Source organism: Calliphora vicina, chromosome 3 (genome assembly GCF_958450345.1).
Source record: "Calliphora vicina chromosome 3, idCalVici1.1, whole genome shotgun sequence".
NCBI classification, from domain to species: Eukaryota; Metazoa; Arthropoda; class Insecta; order Diptera; family Calliphoridae; genus Calliphora; species Calliphora vicina.
The window spans coordinates 79,613,264-79,636,554 of record NC_088782.1 but is presented as its reverse complement, the minus strand read 5'-3'; the positions used below and the strand labels follow the sequence as shown (position 1 = coordinate 79,636,554).

Genomic DNA, 23,291 nt, shown 5'->3' with positions numbered 1-23,291 from the left:
AAATTAAGCATACATGGTCCTAAGTGAGTTAGAGTTCTAGGGGGCGACTTTTTGGTACTTTTTCTTTATTCGAATGGTACTTTTTGTAATTTCTTCACCAATGAACCTAGAAACATGAAATAAAGCTTATATGGACCAGAGTGAGTGGGAATCCACAAATGGCTGCTTTTTGGTACTTTTTCTATATTCTAATAGTACTTTTTTGAATTTTCTATAACAATGGACTTATAAACATGAAATTAAACATATATGGTCCTAAGTGAGTGAGAAGTCTAGGTGGAGACTTTTTGGTACTTTTTCTTTATTCAAATGGTACTTTTTGTAATTTCTTCACCAATGAATATAGAAACATGAAATAAAGGTTATATGGACCCGAGTGGGTGGGCAACTACAAGTGGGTGCTTTTTGGTACTTTTGCTATATTCTAATGGTACTTTTTGAATTTTCTATAATATAATGGACCTAGAAATATAAAGTTAAGCGTATATGGTCCAAAGTGATTGAAACTTCAAGCGGATACCTCATGGTACTTTTTGTTTATTCTAATGGTACTTTTTTTAATTTTCTATAGCAATGGACTTAAAAACTTGAAATTAAGCATACATGGTCCTAAGTGAGTTAGAATTCCTGGGGGGAGATTGTTTGTAATTTCTTCACCAATGAACCTAAAGCCATGAAATTAAGCTTATATTGATCCGAGTGAGTGGGAAACCACAAGTGGGGGATTTTTGGTACTTTTTATATATTCTAATGGTACTTTTTTGAATTTCCTATAATAATGGACCTAGAGTTTCCAAAAAATCAAAGAATTTCAAAACCGCGGTTTCGGTTTTGTGATAATTTATTAAATATTAAGTATTATAGAAACAAAATTATTTGATAATATGGGAAATGATATACAAATCTAATGCGAATTTAAAAGTGATGGTCAATGATACTATTTCCTTATTGCAATGGTACTTTTTGAATATTTTATAATAATAAACCTAAAAATTTAAAATTAATATATCATATAAGATGTATATACATATTTTGAAGCACTATTCTGTGGTACCCATAATGATATATGAATATATGAAAAAAAAAAATTATAAAAAAAATTGTATGTTTTGAGTTGCAAAACATTTAATTTTTTATTTTGCAAAATCAAAAGAACTTTTTTACTTTTTTTTCAAATGGACCCTTTTTATTTTTTTTTTGCTCATGTTTTGATTTACAAAACATTTCGCAACTCATTAGGAAGTAGAAGTTTTTGGATGATTGCTCTCTCTCGGATCAAAGGCATCTGATTCTTAATAGAATTAGTAGTTGAAAAGGGAAAGACTTTAGAAATAAAGTTCTTATAATAAATTTTGGTATAGGGTAAAAGTAGATGAAATTCTACATCACTAGCTGTAAAAATCAATCAACTAAGTTGTTTGCATTTTTTTTCAGTGAGCGGTCAAGTTAGCAAATTATTGCTGTTTTTAAAAAAAGTGAAAAAATTGGACATTTTTTTTAATTCAAGCGATTATTGTTAGTATTAAATCTATTAAAAGTAGTGTTTATAAACAGGTTTTTCTTCGAAATCTAGGTTTTTTGCGAACCGGTTAATTTAAAATGTTGATTTTCGGTTAACCGGTTTTTATTACTCGGTGATAAAGACAGCATATGACAATAAGAGTAAATATACAATGAGTTAATGGTATCTGATTTCAGGTCACAATGAAGCAGTGCACACCGAGTTTTTTTTTATTATTAAATGTTCGTGTGTATAGGAATTTCTAAATTCTAGGAATAAGATTTTATTGTTTTACAAAATAAAACAAAACGTAAAAACTGTACCACTTCCAAAAAACAGGAGAAATCGTGGGCCGATTCTTATAATTCACCAGAGTTAAGCTGTAGTACACGGAATGTAAAAAGCCACGTGTGTATGTGACTCTGACGTCACGAGAATGTTCACCATTTTGGTGACATTTTTCAAATGAGTCGTAGTGGCCACATGCGGTAAAATTTTGATAGTTCACGAAATGTATTTTTGTCCCAAAATGCAAATGTGACACATGTAGCCGAAGGAGACACATTTGCAGATGTAGCTATGTAGTATGTTACTAGTACAGGCATGTAGCACATGTACGTATTTCACGTGTGAGCATGTGAGAAAGCCATATGTGTATGTGTCTTTCTAGTACACGGCATGCTACCAGTCACCACAATTTTCAGTCTGTGACATTTGATTTAAAAAATAATAATTATTAAGTATTGATAAAATGTCGAAAATAAAGTGACTGTTATTTTGGCCATGCATATTTTAGACGAAGAAGACGATGGCGAACATCCCAAAGACGAAAGCACGAAGCTGATGCGTGGTGTTAGGATATTTCCGTCTAGTTTCATCAGTTTCTATTCTTGTGAACAGAATACCAAATTTATTCAATACAAACCAAAACAAACAAAAAAAAACTCAAATATCGATAGCTACATGTGGTCCGCAAATGTTGTATCAAAAATTCTGTCTTTTACATATTTTGTGACACCTACATGCGCATGTAAAAATATTTAGAAAGTGAAAATTCACATGTAACTGGTTAGTGCACGGCATGTGAAAAAGGCATAGGAATTGTAAGCTAAATGTGGTACACATGCAAATGTATACTGCATGTGAGTGTCCCAAAAAGTGAAAGTACACGGCATGTAGCAAAATTCATGATGACGTCAAAATTACGTCAGAGCCGCATGCGAATGTGGCTTTTTACAGTCCATGTACTATAGGCTTTAGTCCTTTTATCATAATAAGAACGTGTGTAAAGTTTTGTGAAATTATTTGCAATATATTTACACAAATAACCAAAAACGTGAAAATTATCCATTTTTTTGAGGTTGTCTCATATTTGGGTTCAAAACTCTGGTTATACTGTACCGATTTTGCTGATTATCAATACCAAACTGCTTAGGGCAACAATAAACATTTTTTTCCAAGACTACCAATTTTGTTTGTCTATTTTGGACGTGAGCGTGTTTTACACAGACAGACATACAGACGGACAGAGCTCAATCGACTTAGAATTTCATAAGGATCAATAATTTTTTTTTTTTTTTTTTTAATAACGCCAAACGAGGGCTCAATATTTTATTTCATTTAAAAAAATTTGTTTACATATTTAACTTAGTTCTAATCCCGCGAAGCCATTCGGCTTGTCTGCAGGATACAAAAATAAAAATATGGACTCAAATAATTTTATTAAAAAATATATATACATATTATGTTTAGATATTAAAATGTTTAAATTCATTGCGAGGATATAAAATGTAATTTTAATAATGATTTTCTTTTATAAATATTAGTTATATTAAGTAGATATAACGGTAACTTGTTGAAAATTGTAGGTAATATAACGGCTAAGGTGTTTTTGCCATAGTTGTTTCTGTAGCGCTCAACTTTGTATCTTCCTTCAGTACGAAGTCGTGTGCTGTATGTATGGTCTAGTGGTTTTAGGAATCTGTCGTCTTTATAAAATTCATTAAAAAGTGTGGTGTAATATATACTTTTGACGTTGAGTATTCCTAGCTGGGTACCGATGTTATTATTTGGGCTGATGTTGTTGCTCCTATTAATGCTATTACTTTCTATATTGTTTGCGTTCAAGTTTCTGCGATTCTGAATATTGGAGTTTGAGGTGTTGTTGTTTGGATAGTTGTTATTCGTAGAGTTGTTTGTGTTTATATTATTGGCTGTGATACCGTAAACCAGGTCGTAGTTAATAAATCGTTTGTTGTACTGGAGATTTTTAAATAGTATCTTCAAAATTTGGTTTTGTGTTTGTTGCAGCGATTTGCAGTATGTAGAACTGCCCCATGAAGTAATACCATGTCTCAAGTATGATTCAGCTAGTGCAAAATACGCCAGCTTAAGGACATTAAATGTGGTACAGTTGCTGAGATGATATAGGCTGTATGCTGTTTTCCGTAATTTTTTGCGAAGGTATTGGATGTGAGTTAACCATTTAAAATTTTCATCGACATAAACACCGAGATATTTATATGATTTTACCACTTCTATCATTGTTGTACATTTATCAGTTGAATTGGCTTTGTTGACTGTATCATGTAGACATTGGGTATCGTGAAATTTTATGTTTATGTTAGTGTGGGTGATGTGAGGTGGTTTAATGTGCATTAGTTTAGATTTTGATGAGTTTATTACGATCCCGTTGTCATGACACCATTTATTTATATTATCTAATTGGTTTTGCATCACATTAATTGCAGTATCAACATTTTTGTGAGATACTATTATTGCAGTATCGTCTGCGTATGCGAATGTCGTGCAGTTTTTTAGCATGTTGATCATTTCATTTGCATATATGAGGTAGAGAATAGGACCTAGTTTTGACCCCTGTGGTACACCGTTGTTCGAAGTGGTTTGGCTGCTCGTTGTGTTTAGGATTTTGACACGATATGTTCTAAATGCAAGGTAGTTTTTGAACCAATTCAAAGCGTTGCCTCTAACGCCATTTCTTTCCAAGATATCAATCAGATTTTCATGTGATAAGGTGTCAAAAGCTTTGCTAAAATCGATGAAAAGAACTAGGCAGTGGTTATTTTCGCTCAAACTTCTATTTATAAAATTAGAGAAATTTCCAAGGAGCTTGTTGATGTTTTTCCCTTTTTGAAAACCAAATTGGTTAGGGTTTATAATTTTATATTTCCTCAGAAAACTAGAAAGTTGCTTCACTATTATTTCCTCTAAGACTTTTTCGATAACCGGGAGAATTGATATAGGTCTATAGTTGTTATAATCGTTTTTAGTGCCGTTTTTGTAAATTGGACGGATTATAGATGTTTTTAGTAGGTCTGGTATTGTCGCGCTGTAGATACAAGTATTAATAAATGATGTTACTAATGTGGTTATAATATTAGCATTGTGTTTTAAATCTTTTGGCCTGATCCCATCTGCTCCTGCGCCTTTATTGATATTTAGACTTCTTAAAATACCGTACACTTCAATCTCGTTTGTAGGTGATATATACATTGAATTTTGTACTGATGTTTTGCGGAGTTCTAATGTTTTAATATTACAATTGTGGAGTATTTTTTGAACATTTTCATTAAAGCTTTTGGCAAAATTATTAGTTAAGTTGTACACGTTTTCATTATTAAAATTTGTAATTATAGTCTTATCTATGTTGGTTACATTTTTACCCGTGATTTCATTAATTGATTGCCATGTAACTCGTGTATTGTTTTTATTTTCTATAAATTTTTGTCTGTAATAGCTGTTTTTTGCATAAATTAATTTTTTGTTTAAAGAGTTTCTGAATTTCTTGTACTCAATTTCATATTTTTTGTTATTTTTATTATTAAGATATTTATTATAAAGTTTATCCCGTATTTCGCAACCTTTTATTAAATCTTCGTTAATCCACGGATTTGATTTTCTTTTTTTATTATATTTTTTTATTGTTTTTGAGTTTTCATAAATATAATTGAAAGTTTTATATATTTTATTAAAATATTCATGTGCACTTAAGTTTTGTTCAATAATTTGGTTCCAGTTTGTTTTTTGAATATGTTTGTTTACTTTAAAACTGTTTATTTGCGCACCCTAAAAATTCATGTTTTCCGTACCCTGGTTTTTTTCTTTTTGTTTTGCTACACCTTCATCTACACAACAAAACAAAGAGTAGTGATCAGAGATATTTGTTCTCACTATTGATGCATGTGTTGTTGTTGTTGTTGATTTGTTTATTCTTACATGTGCATGATCTATACATGTAATCTATACATGTAATATATATATTTTGTTGGGTCTCAGGTGAATATTTCTCAATGCTAATACACACGGAATGACAAACTTATACAGTGGTTGACAAAACAATGGAAACTTTTCCAAATATTCCATATGTAGCCCAAAATTTAAAATATTTTTTTAAAATAATTTTTTTTTTTTTAGTATTTTACTTGTATAGTTTTATTTATATAAATTAACTGAAAAACAAACAACGTAATTAATTATATTCTGAAAAAAGGGAACAAAATTAAAAATATTCACTATTTCGCTACTGACAAAACAATGGAAACTTTTAAACGTCTACAAGAAAGAAGTGTAAAACGAAAATAATATTTAAAAGAACGATGTAAAAAGCATCCTGTTTACAGTTATTTTTTTTTTAAATTCTGGTAATTTTTCATAATTTCTCTTTCTAAGTTTTTCGCATAATTGATTTTTTTCAAAGTTAACGAAAATGGCTAATGTTAAGGTTTGTGAAGACTTAAAAAATAAGATAATTAACGATTTTTAAGCTGGTTTAAAACAAAAAAGTAAATAAATCGGCAGTTTCAAAAATTATAAAGAAATTTCGTGAGACCGGTTCTGTAAAAACTCAACATTTATGTGGAAGACCTCGTAAGACTACTGCTAGACAAGATAATTTATTAGCGAGAGAGTTCAAGAAATTCCCAAAAATAACTCCTAGAGAGGTTGTTAATAGCCTAAAATTAGAAATAAGTACCCGAACAGTTAGTCGCAGGGCAAATGAGGCTGGTCTTGGTTGCTATCATCCTGTGAAAAATCCACTCATTTCTAAAAAGAACCGTTCTGCTCGTCTACAATTTGCCAGGGATCATTTAAACTGGTCGATATAGAAATGGAATACTGTCCTCTTTTCCGATGAATCCAAATACAATTTGAGAGGCAGTGATGGGAGAACATTTTTAAGACGACCAACGGGAAAGATTAGATCCAAGTACACAAATAAGACTGTAAAGTTTGGCGGTGGCAATATTATGGTATGAGGATGTTTTTCAGGGCAAGGTATGAGCCCAATTCATATTATAAAAGATACCATGACAGGTATAGGATACAGAACCATATTAAACGATGTTATGTATCCATACAAGGGTATTCGAATTATTAGATTTTTCTGTTGTTCGAATAAAACGAATAATTCGAATAAGAGATTTTAACTTGTTCGAATAATTCGATCACACATTTAAAATTAATCGAATTATTCGAATAATTTAAATTTTTTTAAAAAGTAAAAAATGAAGTTTTTGTCGGGTTTTTAATATTTTATTGTTAAAAACAAAAAATAACGTTAAAGTTAACAATTCAAGTATTGATAATGTTAAAAAACATTCGAAAACAAAGTCCATAATTAAATTTTCAACAAAAATATTCTGATCAGATTAACTCCCGAGCAATCTACAAAACAATTGACTAGCAAACCCTTTAGTTTCCGTTTTGGAGCTATCCTTTAACAAATTTGATATAGTTGGACGTGATCCTGAATTCAAATACAATATAAATGTATAAAGAACTTTTTTATGTCGTTCATTAATTCGGGTTTTAAATAACTAATTATTTAGTAAATTTATGTATAACAAATTGTATTATACATCAAGTTCTATCAACTTTGCCGAATAGGGTGCCCCGATAGACCAGTCGATAGTGTGCTGAACTATTAATCTAAGGGTTGCGGGTTCGATTCCCGCCAGAGACTCTGGGTGTAACTGCAGACAAGCAAAACGCTTCGCAGTTTGTGTTTGTTAAAAAAAAGAGAAAAAAGAGAATTTTTGCTTAATAAAGTGGTCTTGGGGAATTACACAATAAAGGGAATCTGTCCAAAGTTTGATATCATTGTCAGTGAACGTGGCTAATTTGAAGTCAGACAGTGCATGATTGACGCATTTACAAATACGCAAAAAGTTTATTACCATGTTAGACATATATTTTAAGATCGTGGCCTTCATCTATTTCAATGTAATCATTATAAATGTCATCCTCAATATCACTTTCGACGACCGTTTTAAAATCACATTCTCCATCACATTCAACTCCACTTTAACCTAAGTTAAAATTTTGATTATTAATTGCGATTCTTCTAATATTTCGCCAGCTAATTAACAAATATTTTATTCCGAACCTTTTATTTTCATTGGTTCAAGTCCTAAGTTAAAAATTTTGAAAGATTTGTTTTTATAATTGTAACTTCTTGCAGCAATATTTATATATTTATAGAAGGAGCTATCGGAACACTCATCTACTGTGATCGAAAGTCCCTTTGTCTTTAGTTATTTGTCGAATTTCAGAAACAATACAATTTTTTTAGTCATTATTACTTATTTAAATTTGAAAATATGAAAACATTTAAGCATTTTAATAAATTTAAACATTTATTCGATTATCTATATATATAAAAGAGTAACGTTACTGACTGACTGAATGACTGACTGATTCATCATCGCACAGCCCAAACGGCTGAAGCTAGAATCACGAAATTTTAACAGTGGGTTCCTACCTCCCCAAAACGATCCGATAAGAAGGGATTTTTGGAAATTCGAACGTTTAGGGGGTAAAAAAGGGTAAAAACGGCTAAATTCGGTAACCTTATATCTTCAAAACTAATAAAGATACAAAAAAAACTTAAAATAGCATGTTACTCCATTTAAAAAATGTTTCGTACTTTTTGGAAATTCAAATCTTTTAGGGGAGAAAACGGGTAAAAACTGTATTATGGTACTTTTTTTGCACCCTATGTATCTTTTAAACCAATAAACATAGAAACAAATTTTAAATCGTATTCTTTAATTAACAAAAAATAAAAAATATAAGTTTGGTACTTTTTGGAAATTCGAACCCTTAAGGGATAAAAATTGTGTTTATTTTTGGTACTTTTTCATAAAATATGTTTTTCTATAATTTGACATAGACATACGAATATTTTATTATGAGCTCCCACCACGATACAGAAATTTATTTGAATTAAATTTTACCAAAGCAATGGGGATAAATAGGTACCAAAAAGGGGATAAAATCGGGAAAATACATTTTATTGAAATTATTAAGCCAATTTTGATAATTTTTTAACATTGGTTCCTGGATTCGTACAAAAATTAACTAACTGGGTGTTATTTGAAACTTGGGCCAAATCCGGATAAAAGTTTGGTACTTTTATTAAAACATATTTTTTCTTGGGCACATTAACACAGATTTTAATATTTTGAGAGATGTCTGTAGCATAAACAATTTTGGCAATATGGAATATTTTTAAAGTTCGAATTTGATTGTTTCAAGGAAGAAAAGGGAAATTGGTACTTTTCTCCTAATGGTACTTTTTTTTTAATATTTTAAATTATTTCACTTATCGACATTAAAGTTAGCTGATATGTATCTGAGTGAAGTTTGTGTTACGAATAGGGTACAATATTTAGGTACCAAAATTTGAGAACTGAACTATAGGTACTTTTTTATTCATCTAATGGTACTTTTTGAATTTTATATGACAATGGACTTAGAAACATGAAATTAAGCATATATGATCCTAAGTGAGTGTGAATTTTAGGGGTAGACTTTTTGGAACTTTTTCTTTAATCGAATGGTACTTTTTGTAATTTCTTCACCAATGAACATAGAAACATGAAATAAAGCTTACATGGGCCAGAGTGGTTGGGAATCTACAAGTGTCTGCTTTTTGGTACTTTTTCTATATTATAATGGTACTTTTTTAATTTTCTATAATAATGGACCTAGAGACATGAAATTAAGCGTATATGGTCCTATGTGAGTGAAAATTCAAGCATGGTACTTTTTTTATTATAATGGTACTTTTTTTAATTTTCTAGAACAATGGACTTAAGCATACACGGTCCTATGTCAGTGAGAATTTAGGGGGAGACTTTTTGGTACTTTTTCTTTAATCGAATGGTACTTTTTGTAATTTCTTCATCAATGAACCTAGAAACATGAAATAAAGCTTACATGGGCCAGTGTTGGTGGGCATCTACAAGTGACTGCTTTTTGGTACATTTTCTATATTATAATGGTATTTTTTGAATTTTCTATAATAATGGAACTAGAAATATGTAATTAAGCATATATGGTCCTATGTGAGTAAAAATTCAAGCGGATACTTCATGGTACTTTTTCTTTATTATAATGGTACTTTTTTTTAATTTTGTATAACAATGGACTTAGAAACATGAAATTAAGCATACTCGGTCCTAAGTCAGTGAGCATTGTAGGGGAGACTTTTTGGTACTTTTTCTTTATTCGAATGGTACTTTTTGTAATTTCTTCACCAATGAACCTAGAAACATGAAATAAAGCTTATATGGACCGGAGTGAGTGGGAATCCACAAGTGCCTGATTTTTTGTACTTTTTATATATTGTAGCGGCACTTTTTTTAATTTTCTGTAATAATGGACATAAAAATATGAAATTAATCGTATATGTTCTAAAGTGAGTGAGAATTCTAGGAGGAGACCTCTTGGTACTTTTTCCTTATTCTAATGGTACTTTTTTGAATTTTCTATAACAATGAACTTTGAAACATCCCAGCAAAAACTTTACTTACCTAGTAAGCCAGCAAGTATAATTGGAGCAAAGCGATAACTACTTATTATTTGACTGAAACACTACTTACCGTTGTTCGAGATTTTTAAAAAATTCAGGGGTCAAGCTTACAAATGTACTTACAATCAGTTGAGAAATAAGTAGTAAATTCACAACGAGAATATGTAGCTAAAAAAAAACACAAAAAATATTGCCTTGTGTGGGAATCGAACAGTCACATTATTTGCTTGTGTTTGATAGTCAAGCTGCTAACTCACTGCTCCATGTACGAGTTATTTTATTGGAAGTTAACAATAGTTTTAACATCAAAATATAAATGAATATGATATGAACAAAAAAATTAATGTGACAGGTGGCGAACCACTAACCTCCCGTTTTCCAGTCAAACACACTAGATAGCTGTGCTAAATGCAAAAGTTCATTACCAGCCTGTATAAAAATAACTACTTATTCTAGTAAATAAAATAATGTGCTGGGTAACCACCACTCCTTACAAAAGAATGCATGAAATAACTAGTTGTCATTACAAAAATTCACAAAATGTTTGCTGGGATGATATTTAGCATATATGGTCCTAAGTGAGTGAGAATTCTAGAGATAGACTTTTTGGTACTTTTTCTTTATTCGACTTTTTGTAATTTCTTCACCAATTAACCTAAAACCATGAAATTAAGCATATATGGGAGTAAGTGGGAAACCACAAGTGGGGGCTGTTTGGTACTTTTTATACATATATTCAAATGGTACTTTTTGCAATAATGGACATAGAAATATGAAATCAGGTGTCAATGGTACCAAGTGAGTGAAAATTCAAGGCCATACTTCTTGGTACTTTTTCTTTGTTCTCATAGGTACTTTTTTAAATTTACTATAATAACGGACCTAGAGTTTCCAAAAAACCGAAGAATTTCAAAATCGCGGTTTCTTTTTTTTTGTGATAATTTTTAAATATTAATTGTTATAGAAACAAAATTAGTTGATAATATAAGAAAGGCTATACAAATTTAAAATTCAAACTTGACGGGTTATGGTTTAGTGAGTGCGAATTCAAAAGTGATAATCAATGGTACTATTTGTTTATTGCAATGGTACTTTTTGAATATTTTATAATAATAAACCTAAAAATTTAAAATTAGGCACACATGATTCTGAATGAATTTGAATTCACAAAAGGTGACTTTAGTGGTAACTTTCTTTTGCATTTTCTATAATAATGGACCCAGAAATATGAAGTTAGACATTTACAATCAGATTCACAAAGAAAGACTTAATAGTACTATTTCACTCTTCTAATTGGGGTGGCGAAGCGCACCGGGTCAGCTAGTTCTACATAAAATTGTTTGAATTATTCGTTATTCGAAAATGGCCATTTTTAAATTGTTCGAATAATAATTCGTAAGAAATTATTCGATTAATCGAACGATCATTAGTCGAATGAATAGCCTAATCCATACGCTGAGGAAAATATGCCCCTAGTTTGGAGATTCCAACACGATAACGACCCGAAACACACCTCTAGGGTTGTAATGGAGTGGTTACAATCCAACGAGGTACGTGTTTTGAAGTGGCCTGCCCAATCGCCAGATCTCAATCCCATAGAAAATCTATGGGAAATTGTAGATCGTAAAATAAGGATCCAAGATTTATCGGAGGCGGTTATAAGGGAATGGGAAAGGGATATTTCAGAGGAGACCATTTACTCTTTAATTGGTTCAATGCATCGTCGATGTGTAGCAGTTATAAAAAATAAGGGATACCCATTGGGTATTACCCAACAAAATATTGAATTATTGCAAAGTTTAGACCATATTTGTTAAAATAATACCTAAGTTTCCATTGTTTTATCAATGCCGTAATAAAGAAATCTTTTAATTTTGTTTTCTCATTTTTAGAATTTAATTAATTATGTCCTTTGTTTTTTGTTAAATTAAGTTAATAAATGTATACAAATAAAATACTACAAAAATGTTAAAATTTTTTAAAATAAATTATCCACCACCTGGCGGTGGCAGTTAAAAAAGTAGCCTTACCTTTTATGTTGGATTTTTTATACAATATATGTTGTTGTTTTGCGTCCTCGGAACTTCTCTGTTGGAATGCCCTTTCATGAAGTTCGTATAGCATTAGCCAAACTAGATTTTCGTTCTTAGAATACTAAATAATAAAAAATTTAATATATTACTTTCGTAATGTATGTATGTATGTATTACATTTATAGTTATAAAATTACTTAGAATCCAAGAGTTTAGCTTGGATAATAAGTTTTCCATATTTCACAATTTTTAGAAAAAACTTTTTTTTGGTTATACTTTGCATACATGATACATTTTTTAGCACTTCGACTATAATTAATTTAAAGAATAACACTGTCCAACAAATTAATGTGCTGTTTTTCTATGACGAACGAGTACTTTGAGTGGAAATTAAACATGTGTTTTGTTATTGTAACAAAAACAAAATACATGTAAATCGTCCACTCAAAACGCTCATTCGCTGTAGAAAAACAGCAAATAAGACTTTTTGACACAATAGAACGGGCATATTGAGTAGATCATTTTTGTAAAATAAACTTATATATGGTCTGAGTTTTTTTTACAGTGGCTCAAAGTTTTAAGTTGTTGGTCGAATCTGACTAACTAAAAAAAGGTGTAAGTTAATGTGTGAGATAATTCTTATTGTAAGAGTTACATTGTGGAAGTTTATGAGGATAATTTGTATGCAAGATCTTAACCCTGTAGCTCTTCCTCTTAGGTGTCAATCGAAAAAATCAAAAAAAGTCCTTTCAAAAAGGACATTGAAGGATTAAAATATTCTACAAAATTGTTAGTCGGAAAATTTTAGATGGGGTCACCAAAAACACCAAAATTTTAAATGAAGCTCTTTACGCTTAATTAAAATTACATGCCACCTTGAGTCTCAATATTTTTATTAAATCGCTAATAATCCATTTATGATGCATACATATTGTTACGTTTTAACCTTTTCAAAACGTTGGTTTATTTCTTTTAAATAAACCGGATACTTTTGATTGCAAATAAAAGCCGTTTAGTAGTTTAAAAATTGTAACAACTCTTTATTTATTCAAAATGTACAACAACCACAGAATTAAATAGCCACTCAATGTTTTTTATACACGTTTATAAATTCTCAGAAATACAGACACAATTTATAATGTACACGAATTTACTTGAAAAACACAACACACTTTAAGGCACTCAGTTGATGTTTATTCGAAAAGCGTCTCTGATAAACTCACGATTGCAACCTCTGCCACTATTTATAACACTGCCATCTGCACTCTAGATTGCTCTTTAACTGTCAAAGTTCGAATATTCTAGATCTTACTAATACATACGCCATCTGTGGTGTAATTTCTACAATGTTCTTTAACTGAATATTCGAATACGAATATACAGCGTTGCCAACTTACGATCAATGGTCAACTGAATACTTTTATTTAATAATGACCACAGCTATGTTACAGTTTGCTATTACAGCACTGTTATTTGAAAGCATTATGCTACTTTTAAATCAGCCCTTAAAATCGTTATATTTGAATTCAAGTACAATTTCGTAACAGTGCCCCCCGCTTAAGCCTGTTCGTCCCGAATAGGCATAGATTCACTTCTCCCATAGGCGGCTAGTCGTTCTAGATGTACGACCTTCATTTTAGATCTCGGGCTCTTTTCTTTCTGTATTCTGTACATCACGTCGTTTAATTTCTTAATCACCTTGTATGGTCCATCCCAATGGGTTTGTAGTTTGGGAGACAGTCCTTTCTTGCGTTGTGGGTTATACAACAGTACAAGTCGGCCTTCATTAAATCCCTCAGAATTCGCTGCTCGATCGTATCTGGCTTTCATTTTGTTGCTGGTCATTTTTATCTGGTCATCTTGCTCTTGGGAAGTGTTTTCATTATTTGATGAGGGCTTAATATCGAATTCTAAATCACCAGGCAACTTGAGTTCTGTCCCGAAGATAATTTTTGCAGGTGTTCGAGAGGTCGAGTCATGAACAGCTGAACTGTATGCCAATAGAAATTTTAGTATGTGTTCATCCCAGTCCTTCTGGTGTGCACTGACCACTTTTCTTAAATATTCCTCCAGGGTGCGATTGAATCTTTCGACCATGCCATCAGATTGAGGATGCAGTGGCGTTGTTCTGGTTTTTCTTATTCCGTATAACTCGCACATTTCCTTGAATACGGCGGATTCAAAATTTCTACCCTGATCCGAGTGCAACTCCAGTGGAACACCATAGCGACACACCCAGTTGTTCACAAATACGCTTATAACCGTTTTAGCTACCTGATTGGGTATTGCATATACCTCTGGCCATTTGCTGAAATAATCCATAACCACTAGAACGTAACGGTTTCCAGCATCACTGATAGGGAAAGGGCCTGCTACATCCATCGCAATCCGCTAGAATAGCGCACCTGAGTTATACTGCTGAAGTTGTCCACGACTTCTTCCTACTGGGCCCTTCGCTGCTATGCATTGTGGACAATTGGCTATCCAATCGGCTACTGCTTGCTGACAATCCACCCAATAAAAACGTTGTTTTAGCTTCTCTAAGGTTTTTGTCACACCAAGATCACCACCACTGGTACCGTCATGAAACTCTTTCATTACTTCGTTTATTTTAGAGGATGGTACAACAATTAAATTTGTCACTGTTTTACCGTCGGCGCTTTCCCATATGCGGTATAAGCAGCCATTTAACAATTGTAGACTATTCCATAGGGCCCAATATGATTTCATCAGTGGACTTTCGGCCGACATTTCACTGCGGGCTGGCCTTCTGCCTTCTTCTTTTGCCGATATTATTTTTGATAGTATGGGGTCATTTCTCTGCAATACAGACCTATCTGCACTGTACTCTATATGCATTAGTCGAACGTCAATGACACATTCCTTTTCCTCGGCTTTTGCGCAATGCTTGCATTCCACGTTGCAAGGCCGTCTTGAGAGCGCGTCCGCATTGCCGTGTTTCATACCCTTCCGGTGTTCGATGCTAAGGTCATAGCTCTGAAGCCGCTCAATGCAACAACCACCTGAGGGCAGAATGGTCGGTTCTCAGTTGGAAGTGCTGACCATACAAATACTTGTGAAAATGCTTCACACACTCTAATACTGCCAGGTGTTCACGTCGCGTTACGCAGTAATTTCTCTCAGGCTTGGAAAGTATTCGGCTGTAGTAGCATATGACCTTTTCCGTCCCGTTGATCACCTGCGAAAGCACACCGCCTATTCCGTATCCACTCGCATCGCTGTCTAGCACAAACTTCGCCCCTGGGATGGGATATGCCAAAATTGGTGCTGTACACAACAATTCCTTTAACTGAAGGAATGCCTGTTCGACTTCTGCGTTAGCTCATGTAAGCTTGCTGCAACACTGGCAAAATTCGGTACAAATCGACGGTAGCACGTGCAAAGGCCTAGAAAACTGCGTAATTCGTGAAAATTTTTTTTCAAATTACGGCTCGTATTTTAGCTTCATCTGTTGATATGCCGTCTGCTGTTACGCGATGCCCTAAATACTTAACTTCTTTCTGGAACAATGCACATTTCTTTACGCTAAGTTTTAGTCCAGCCGCAGCTATTCGTTTAAGGACTTATTCAATGTTTTTCAGCGGTTCGTCGAAAGACTTCCCCATGACAATTATGTCATCGAGGTACACCAAGCATGTCTTCCAGTGAAGTCCTTTCAATACATGTTCCATTAAACGCTCGAATGTGGCTTGAGCATTGCGGAGTCCAAAGGGCATCACATTAAACTACCATAATCCATCACTAGCACTAAACGCAGTTTTCTCTTTGTCTTTTTCTGCAATCTCTACCTGCCAATAACCACTTTGCAAGTCCAATGTGGAGAACCATTTTGTTCCAGCTAATGTGTCCAGGGTGTCGTCAATTCTTGGTAGGGGGTAGCTGTCTTTTTTGGTAACGTCGTACAGCTTTCTATAATCGACGCAAAACCTAGTGCTGCCGTCTTTCTTTTTAACTAACACAACAGGCGAGCTCCAAGGACTTGAAGATGGATGGATTTATTGGCAGGTTCCGGGTTTTTCTCGCAATTGATTACTGCCTCTGCTGAAGTGCATCGACCTATTTCGGAATTTGGCTTAACGACTTTTTCAGAGCTAGACAGGTTAAGCACTCTTACCGGAACTATTCTGTTGTTGCAGGGCTTAACGAAGGCTTTTGCTGTTATAAGATCGCATTTTATTTCCATTGGTTCTACCACCCACAAACTGTTGTCCTCACAATCTCCCTCCATACAGGCCCATACTAAAGTTTCTGACTGTGGTGGTAGTCTCAGATGCTCGACGGTAACTAGCCTTCTCACTTGAGTCTTATTTTCATATCCGACGTCAAGGGGTATTTCCACATTTCGCCAAATCATAACTTTTTGTCCCATATCCAAAGTAATGCTGTGAGTAATCATGAAATCAGCACCAATGATTACTTTGTCCACAATATCGGCAACAATAAATACATGATTGACGCTAACATTGGCAATGGTTACTTTCACATTTACTTTACCATAGACAGTGGCTGGCTCCCCAGTAGCTGTGCGCAGACTTACCCCACGTAATGGTTCAATTGTGTTTTTGACTAAATCGGCCCTGACGATGGACTGCGACGCCCCTGTGTCTATAGTAAAAATGTGCTTCTGACCGTTGATGTATCCACTAGCTATGTTTCTGCTGCATTACTGATATGGAGATTGTGGGGCCCTCAGATGTGGGAGCTAGCTCTTGCCCCATAGCACTAGCTCGTTTTAATTTAAAGGTGATTCTTGTGACGATTGATGATTTGACGGCTGGTTGTTTCTTGGAGGCGAAACAGATCTGGTTCGTTTTCTCGGTGCTTTGCAGTTTCGCTAAATATGACCAGATTTACCGCAATTATAAAATTTTACTCTGGCTTTGCTATGCTTATCATTAAACGCCTCCAAGACCTTTTTTAATTCGTCGACTATAATTCTCTCATCTTCAGCAACAATATTGCGCATCTTGCATATTTGCGGCTTTGAAATTATTTTCGCCGTTTCTTGCGCCAGTGCAAATGAGACTGTTTCTGCAAATGATGGTTTAGGTGTAGCACAAACCGCATGTTTTATTTCAGGATCGCGAATGCCATTGACGAATGCCTCTATCTTGATATGGTCCAAAAATGGATTGTTTTCCCCTGGATAAGTGAGCTGTAGCAAACGCTCGATTTCCAACGCAAAATCTTGTAGCGTCTCATTGGGTTTCTGCACTCTACCACGCAATTCCATTCGGTATAATTCTTTTTTATGTTCGCCACCGTACTTACGTTGTAGCGCCTCCATTATGTCATCATAACAATTTCTGTTGCTCACTGGCACGCTTTCAATAACTACCGCTGCATTTCCTTTTAAGGCCAAAATCAATTTCATAGCTTTTCCTTCGTCTTTCCACATGTTTCTAATGTCAACCGTATCAAACTGGAACTTGAACACATTAAATGGTGTGGTGCCATCAAAACTAGGGGCCTTTATTCTACTAGAGGATTCTGGAATAATTCGTACCGGTCCATCTTGGCATTGAAGATTATTAATCTTTGTTTCCAGATCGTGTAGTTTGTTATCAACGTCCTTGGCTATTTCATTCCCTAAATCGGACAGCATTTTATCAACTTTATCAACGACTTTGGCTTGTATATCTAAGCAGCTCTCTAAGTCAGACACCTTTTTGTCAATGCAATCCACTCTGCTGTTTATAACCACCGAAATTTCTTGAAGTTTCTCGTCTGTAGCTTTAGAATTTTCTTTAAATTTCGCTTCCATTTCAGTCAACAGTTTCTCGTTGTTGGCTCTAGAAGTTTCTTGAAATTCTTCTTTGACTTCAGCTAATTTCTCATTTGTTTCTTTGAATTTTTCCATCATAGCAGCGAACATAGTGCTTAAATCCATGCAGTTTGTTGTTTCACGGGTAGAAACTTCCATTTCTTCTTTATACTCAAATTCGAAAGCACCGATGGCAATATCACGCCGCTTGAATTCATTTCATTTTTTTTCATTTCATTTATTAATTGTAATCTTAAAGCCAACATAGGCCAAAGTGTGGTTACATATTTAAAACATAATTTTAACACAAAAGTTTTATAAAAAATATACGAATATGGAGTAATAAATTTAGGGAAAAATAAGTTATTTAACAAAATTGATTATCAACAACGAAAAATTAAAAATCAGTTCATGAGATCAATAATAGTTTTTACAAAAACTCCGATAGATTTTGAAAAATTTCTATCACTGTATGGTATTAAGTTATTCCATAAACGTATACGTGTATAACGAAGGAGTTTTGCATAATAATTGTATTAAACCTGGGACTTATTAGGGAGCAAGTTCGCGAAGAATTCGAAAAATTGAATCTAGAGACTAAATATGATGGATTATTATGACTAATTGTTTTATAAAAAACTGTAAGTAACTTAACATTAATAAAATCCTCAAAAGTACAACCCAAGAAGTCAAAAACATATTCCGAAACATGATCTCTAGGACGCAGTCGGTAGACGTATCGAATGATCTTATTAAAACACATTCTTCTCAATCTTAACAAAGTAGTAGCACTAGTTCCAGAAAATATCTCCAACCCATACATCAAAAGTGGCATAAGAAGTAAATGACCAATTTGTTTTCTAATTCTCCCTGGCAAGTTGTAGCATGTGTTATAGATTCTCCTCAATACAAATATAGTTCTCGAAATCACGAAATTAATATGTTGGGAAAACATAAGACCTTCATCAACATGAATTCCTAAAACCTTAATACTTGAAACTATGTTAATATATGCGCCATTCAATGAAATTGCAGGTCTCATCATACCGTTAACGCCAAAAAACATCGCCCTAGATTTAGAAACATTTAAAATTATAAAATTTTCATCACACCAGGAATCAATAGTCTGCATACACCGATTAATCATTAGATTCAGCTTATAAACAGAATTAGAAACTGCCACTAATTGTAAATCATCTGCATACAGAAAACCTCTCAAGGGAAATAAATTATTTAAAATATCGTTGATATACAACAAAAATAATAGTGGACCTAATATAGATCCCTGTGGGACACCCCGAAATAAATTTTTCGTCGATGAAATTGAATCCCTAAACTGAACATACTGTGATCTGCCCCTAATAAACGTATCAATCAAGCGACAAGCTGAGGTCGAAAACCCATATATGGAAAATAATTTATTAAGTAAAACCTCGTGAGAAATAGATTCAAACGCTCTGCTAATGGAAAACCCTAGTGCTTCGCGCACTATGGAAAACCCAGCATCTGACTCCAGTACATATACGAATGTTGCTAGCTAAAACTTATCTGCTTCCAACACTTTTATATGGTTGTGAAATTTTCGCTAGTTCTGATTATCAAAGCAGTAAAAAATTAAATAATGCGTACAACTCTATATTGAGATATATTTTTAATTTGAGAAGATCGTCCCACATAACACCGTATGAACGTAAAATTTTTGGAGTACGTTTTTGTGATCTTCTAAATATAAGAACATTATTACTCATGCAGAAAATCATATTTACTAATGAGCCATCATATTTGTTTAATCGACTATCCTTCACCCGCTGTAGAAGAAACAATAATTTAATTCAAATACGACATTACAAACTAGTGTCTGAATGGCAATTCTTAATTCATTGCATTCGTCTCTGGAACTCGCTACCGTCATTTATTCAATTTGAAAGCAATTTTTAGTTTGTATAATTAAATTGACCTCATGAAATTTATATAAATTTGTCTAAATTCTTAGATTTGAAATAATTGTATTTTTAAAATAATAATAATTCACTATTTACTACTTACAATAAACTCATCCTGTACTTTAATTATAAGATTATTAGTCTTGTTGTATGGGAAAACAAAATAAATAAATAAATAAATAAATAAAGTCGAGGCTGATAATAGAGGCTAGTTTTTTCCGGTCAATAGCAATACGAACCTCCTCAGTGATATTCAATAAAAGACCCGCAGCATTATGACCCTTTCTAAAGCCTGATATAAATCTCTCTTCCTCTACATACTCTGTCATTTGGTTGTTGATCAGAGTTTCAAAAATCTTAGAGAAAATATTCACGACACTAATGGGACGTAAATGAGATAATTCCGATGGATTTTTAACCTTAGGCACTGGCACAACTCTTGCATTCTTCCAACTTTTCGGGTACCTAGAGGTAGTAAGAATAGTATTAAAACAATACGTCAAATGAGTACAAATCAAAGAAAAAATTAATTTCAAAAATTTTAAAGATAGGCCATCTGGACCAGCGCAATTAGATTTAATACTCTTTAAGGCATTCCACACCTCATCCTCATCAATATTCCGAAATGAAAAGCCATTATATGAATTATTCTCATGTTGGGAATATGTAATGGAAGGTGAGTTCGAGATAGGAGGCAGGATAAAAAATTCATTAAATTCTTCAACATCGATATTACATACACTATCATACCCACTATCAGCAACTCCCACCCTTCTTAACTCCTTCCAAATTGCAGAAGAGTCCCCAGATAAAAATAAATTTCGACAATGCTTGTTTCTAGCTCTTCTTATAACAGACTTCAATTTATTCCGGTACTTACAGAAAAAAGGTAATCCATCTCTCATGGCTCCTACACTCTAAATAAGCCCTGTATGCAAAATTTCTATTTTCTTTAGCAACGCTTACGTCTCTGTTCTCCATCCAATCGCGTTTCAGTTTTACTCTCACCATTCTCATTGGAACATGCTTGGCATAAATTCCCAATAATTGCCTAGTGAGAAAGTCAATCTGAAAAGTAGTATCGGATGTATTATATATAGGATAAAATTCAATTCGGTTAAAATCATTGACGCAATCGTCAATATTGAAACTGCTGTAGTCCCTCATGCATATTCTACCAACCCTCTTATCCAATTTAATATCATACGAAACAAAAATAGCAGCGTGGTTAGAATTTAGTGCTGGAAAGCAGTACTGACCCTTTTCAGATATCAAATTGGGGAGAGAGACTAAGAAATAATCTATTAATGAATGACTATTGAATCTCGTGTCCATATGTGTAGGTACACTGTTATGAATTATGCCCAAGCCAAGAGAGGCACAGCTTGTCCTCATCATGTCCCCATTGCTGTATAAATTAATGTTAAAATCTCCTGTCAAAATAATATGGTCATATTCCATGGACAAATCAGCCAATTCTTCCTCACATCCACGAAAGTTTCCATGAGGCAGATACAGTACCCCTAAAAGTATGCGGACAGATCTATTAGACATAATTTCGACAAACAACCCTTCGCAATTTCCTTCATCATCCAATGTATGAACCACTCTAGAGCTAAGCCCATTTCTTATATACATACATACCCCACCACCACGTCTATACCTTCTATCATTTCTGTATACATGATAACCGTCAATTTTCACCGCACTATCCAAAATGTAATGATGCAACCATGTTTCAGAAATTGCTATGACATCGAAAATACCATCCTTGAAAATATATCTTATCTCATCAAGCTTGGTGGAATTACATCCAGGCACTACACTCTGAGCATTGATATGAACAACATTCAAATTAGTATGTTTCAGGTTAAGTCTCTTTAAAGACTCGTTGTTGATAATTTCCCCAAGATTGTTAGCCATTACAAGTAAAAAGTGAAACCTTCCATATTCGTGCAAAGAAATATAATTTATAATATATACTAGAAGTAAGATTAAATTTATAATAAAAAATATAAAATAGTAACATTATGTACATAAACACATGGGAGATAACTGTCCATAAAAAAGTATAATTCATTTAATGATATATTAGTGTTTTTTTTTCTTTTATTTATTTTTTTTTTTTATTAATCTGGAATTCAACTTTAGTTGACAAATTTTATGTGATATTAAAAAATAAAATTCAAGTATTCATATGCTAAATGTGTTAAATCACCTCTAAGATATTTAACCTTTAGAATAAATGAGATATATGCAAATTCCAACGTTTAAATAATTCCAAATAAAAACTGCAACTAAAGTTAAAATAAAATATTTTGTTGCATTAGGACGGAAAAGTATATCTAAGAAAAGATAGTTCAAAAAGAATATGAAGATGTTTTTTTTTTTATTTTCAACTAGAATACAATAACAAAATAAATCGATATATGAAAGAGAAAAAAAGAAAATATCAATTAATTGATAGTAATTCGTAAGAGATGCCTTATTTAAGAATATTCCAAATTAGAAGGCTAATAAAAACTGAAAAAAACATTATTAAATTTGAGAAAAAAAAACAAAAATTTACTTATAATTATTATAATTTTTGTTTAATAATAACTTAAAAAAATGATGAATCAGCTAATATTTATTCCGCATCAACAGACAGCACATCTGTGTCATTCTCCGGAACTATAGACATCACACCAGTGTTTTTGACAGCAGCAACTGATAGCGTACCAGATTTATTACCAACAATCACAGGCAGTGTGTCACAGTTTTTCTCAGCAACAGAAAAAATAGAACTATTGGAGTTAAACATCAATTTAAGCTTATCCAAATTAAGTACTTTCGAATCACCACCCGGCAAGAATATTTTAGCTTCTGGTAAATCTTTATTGAAAAATCGAAACTTATTAATTTTACTCTCCTTGAGTTATTTACGACAAAAGTAATTAAGCTTAGAGGCAAGTGGAGTAAGATTGTCATTTAAGTATATCCTTGAATGTATATCCGTTTCAAACAACTGGCTCATTAACTGTCTTAATTTCATTTTTTTCTGTGTGTCTTCTTAATGTTGAGTTGTTGTTTGTTTAATTTGCTTAATCTTTAATCTCTTTTTTTTTTTTTTTTAATATGCAGTTTTCTCTTAACACAAACTGGTTTAGTTGTTGTTGTTTATTATTATATTTGGTAGTTTTTATGTATCACA

General features: G+C 32.9%; 1 protein-coding gene across 1 annotated transcript in view; it reads right to left on the bottom strand.

The window, feature by feature from the left end:
- LOC135955560 (uncharacterized) overlaps nt 1–23,291 on the bottom strand; it is a 245,839-nt gene that overhangs the window by 145,553 nt on the left and 76,995 nt on the right. The window contains exon 4 of the mRNA XM_065505911.1: nt 12,368–12,491. Coding sequence (XP_065361983.1) covers nt 12,368–12,491 — 124 coding nt within the window. The remainder of the gene's footprint in view (nt 1–12,367; nt 12,492–23,291) is intronic.